Raw genomic sequence first — 3,902 nt, 5'->3', positions numbered from 1 at the left:
AAAATAGACGTTGGGCTTAAATCAATTTCAGTACCTGTCCTCTCTTCTGAAAGCGCTGGTGTGTCCCTATTGATGTAGATTGATCCACTTCAATCGCTGTCTGTAGGAAATACTGAACTATATAGTAAGTGGCTATGTACTTTATTTTCAGGCTGGCATACAGGATTGTAGGAGTCTGGGATGGGGCAAGTTGGGCTTAGCCCCACTGTGCTGGCATGCGTGGGTAACTTCTAAGTGGCATTCTTATCTTCTAAAAGGTGAGGCCAAATAATTACATTTAGGGAAGTTACCCAGGGTTATATAGTTGCATGTAATGCTTTCAGTACCATAGCCCTGCTGAAGTACAGAGAAAGCCTCGTTAACTCTTCAAGTCATCCTGCAAAATGGCAAGGGCTGAGGTTGAACAGTCATGGCTCTCAAAGCACATCCTTCTCTGTTCATGCATGTAGCTCTTGTTAATGCCAGTGTTCTCTCGTTAGGGTTGTGGCTACTCTTAGGGGCCCTTTAATAGCTAATTAAAGCATGCTTTGGAAGTTGGGGAGGTTCTCCTGTTTACATAATCTTGGGTTTCCTGATTTCTTAGAAGGGTAGGATCTAGTGACTTAAATGCTTGAATACTCTGCCATCACTACTTAGGAATTTGGGAATACCACAACCTATATGGGAAAAACAGCTGTTACATTTCCTAGAGTGAGGGAGTATGAGCCTGTGACATGATCCTCCCTAATTAAATTGCTTGGCATCGGGGAGAGGAAGATGCCCTTCATTTTTTTGAGTTTCAGCCTACTGCAAAAACAAGGCAAAGTTAAACCTCCTGTACAATGGCAGACGTTAATCCTCGCCAGTGGCACTTGAAGTCGCCCAGAAGCTTTCCGGGGGGTCTCAGTCTGGATGGGTTTGTGTTAGACCCCTGCCCCTTGTTCTTCTGTCACAGCAGCCCTTAATCAAAGGCAATTTAAAGAATTATGATCAAGATGCTCAGCACCACACATTTTGCTTCCTTAAAAACATACGGATTTAAATTCCTAGGCACCAACATACTCCCTTAGGTTCCTCATTTTAGACACCTGTTTCTGTTATTCTTTTGAAACAATAGATTTTTTTTATTAATGTATTGGTCACCGTGGTTGCATGAAGTGGTTAGTTTTTGTGCTTGCCTTTTTCCCCAGAAGTGATACAGCACACCCATTTGCAAGCTCACGCTAACCGTGTTTACCTTCGGCACTGATGAGTAAATGAAAATGTGGGAGCTGTAGGCATTCATCCCTCCAGTGAAGCTGTTTACATTCCGTAGTTTGGGATATTTTTTTTTTTCTTTGCTATTGTACTGTGCAGTTTTTTTGCCTGTTCTAATTTGCCATGACGTGGTCAGTGCTGTTTCCTTCCGGCTGCTTGCGAGCCTGTGGTAGAGATAAGGATACGTTTACAGTGCATTTTTAACAAGAGGCTGAAGATCTGCTTCATGTAGGAACTTGGGGATTCTCTGGATTGTACAAGGAATTTTTTACTGCTTTAATCTGTTTGATGCTGTGGGAATCAAGATCTAGAGCATTTTACTTGCAAAATAACAACTTTGCTAAATTTGAACTGTGTGTGAAGAAGAAAGGTGATCTACTTGAGAGATCCTACAGCTGAGTAGGTCAGTCTGGGTTGCCTATTTTTACTCTGAATATACCTTAAAGATGAGAGGTACTAATGAACGTGTGAACTGCATGTATGAATCAAATGAAAAGATGCTTTTTCTTTTTGTTAACTTTCATAACTTTTTCTTAGTCTCATGCTTTTAATATGAAACACTTTGAAACTGATGTCTTGCTTCCTGAAACAGTTTTATTTTTAAGGGAGTGAAAATTTGCTCTGTATTAATCAGTAAAAGTAATACCTCTGAAGACACAAAGGTGTCTGACTACCCTGGAGTTAGACAGAATGGTTATAGTTTGGAGCAAGCTTTATTGTGAGTGCTACTGTTTCACATAGCTAACGCAATAATTTCTTAATTAAAACTTTATTTTTTCCCTCCACAGTGATAAAAAGTTATCAAGGTGGGAAGAACAACTCAGGAAAGGATTTCCCTCTGTTTGTTTCCCTTTGAGAAGAACCTGGGAACACTGATGATCTAAAGAAATACGAACACTGATACTTTATTCATTTTGTGATCCTGCGTTTCTGCCCAGCTGGACCTCGGTGACACTCTGCGTTCTTTCACATTTGAGAACATTTTTCTTCATATGTGGAGCTGAGACCTGGGAATGCGTTATTATGGCAGCAGTTGTACAGCAGAATGAGCTTGTGTTTGAATTTGCCAGCAACGTCATGGAGGATGAGCAGCAGGTATGGGACGCTGTAAGAAACCATATTCGTACAAGTTGGTGCTGGGTAGATTGTGAAAACATGAGGAAAAAATGTGTTGTGGAACACAAAAAAGCAAACATTGAGGTCATTATTGTTGCAGCAGATCTTTCTGCTGTTTCAAAAGCTTCCTGTTGCTTCCTGTAACTTGCACGGGCAGAACAGAAATTGTTTGAAATGTTACAACTTCTGCAGTATTGCAGAGACATCCTCCTCCGAAAATGTTTTTTCCTGTGTCACTGATTTGTGCCAGTAGAATCCACCCATTTGTGATGCGGAATTCCCCAAATTCTGATACTTGACAGTAGTTTTAACTTTCCTAGTGTACTAGGATAAAATTCTGAATAAAAATGATGGTCAGACTAATGGTGATTAGAAGGAGCAGTAGATACCTGCTCACTGCTTTTTACAGATTGGTTTCTAAACTGTGTTATTGTATGGCAGCTATTCAGAAATAACCCTCAAAGTAATTTAAATTGGTTTCTTTCACATTGCAGGGAGAATGTCTGTTTCTATCTGAGGAGGCTCTCAGTTAGGTGTTGATTATCTAACCCACATCCTATGAGTCCTGAGGCTTCAGTGAAGGATTCCTATTGTAAAAATCGGGCAGCTCCTCTATAGGTGGTGGTTAATAGTAGAGTTTCGCATTTATTAACGAGACATTAGGTGTTTGGGTACTGGTACAGAGAAGTGTCACGACAAGCTGTTCCTCTTCTTGTGAACATGAAAAGCATTTATCTTGCTCTCTCAAAATCACTTTTAGCTTTATAATCTTGTCTCTGGGTTTTCTGTGTGGCCTAATATCTGGCTGGGTCAGTGGCCTGTTTCTGCTGTCAGAGTCATGCGATCATTTCAATGAACTGAGTGTTGTCTGTCTAAAGTGCTAACTCAGTTTTGGGTGGAACTAGTAATGTAACTTCCTTCCCTGTATTTTTCCAGAGCTTGTGGTAGCCTGGGGATTTAGATATGGGAATTGCACAAACGTAGTCGAAAATGGGCCTTATTTATTACCTCTGTTTGTTGTTCATTGCTGGCTTTGCTTTACAAGCTGATAGGAGAGGGGAGAAGTGAGATGGGGAGGGCTACTTCAGTGTGGTTTCTGGAAGGGGTAGTGCAAGCAGACGTGGTTCTGTTCAGTTTAGCTATGCATTCTGCCTCTTGCAGTTCCTTCAAATGCTCACCTGAAAAACTTTAAAACTACTAAAGAGTACTCAGCAGCAGTAAAACCTCCCTAAACAGAGCTTTCTCCAGCTCCAGAACAGATGCAACCTTGGCATTTATCTCATAACCCAAATAAATCCTACTCCAGATGAAGCCTAAGGAAAGAGAAGGCGGCCTGTAGTATACCCTAAAGGTGATGAAATCGAAGATGCGAACAGCCAAAGAGAGAGAGTGCGTAGCAGAAGGTCCATTGCTGCACAGAGTCAGATGAAAAGCTCCTCTTAAATCACTGGGTTACCTTAGTTCAGATATCAAAGATGCAGGTGGCCAGCTAGCTGGCTGCGCGAAAGTAGATCTTAAATACTCAGTGTAGAAATAGAGTCCTGTGGAGG

At 41.2% G+C, this 3,902-nt stretch overlaps 1 protein-coding gene across 1 annotated transcript in view; it reads left to right on the top strand.

Moving 5' to 3' along the window:
• Positions 1 to 1,395: 1,395 nt before the first annotated feature.
• Positions 1,396 to 3,902, top strand: part of ELF1 (E74 like ETS transcription factor 1) — a 40,616-nt gene continuing 38,109 nt past the window's right edge. The window contains exons 1-2 of the mRNA XM_009646711.2: positions 1,396 to 1,639; positions 2,025 to 2,331. Coding sequence (XP_009645006.1) covers positions 2,260 to 2,331 — 72 coding nt within the window. The 5' untranslated portion in view covers positions 1,396 to 1,639; positions 2,025 to 2,259. The remainder of the gene's footprint in view (positions 1,640 to 2,024; positions 2,332 to 3,902) is intronic.

Source organism: Egretta garzetta, unplaced genomic scaffold (genome assembly GCF_000687185.1).
Source record: "Egretta garzetta isolate BGI_Z169 unplaced genomic scaffold, ASM68718v1 scaffold779, whole genome shotgun sequence".
Lineage (NCBI taxonomy): Eukaryota > Metazoa > Chordata > Aves > Pelecaniformes > Ardeidae > Egretta > Egretta garzetta.
Note: the sequence above shows the minus strand (reverse complement) of the source record. Positions and strands in the feature narration are given on the sequence as shown.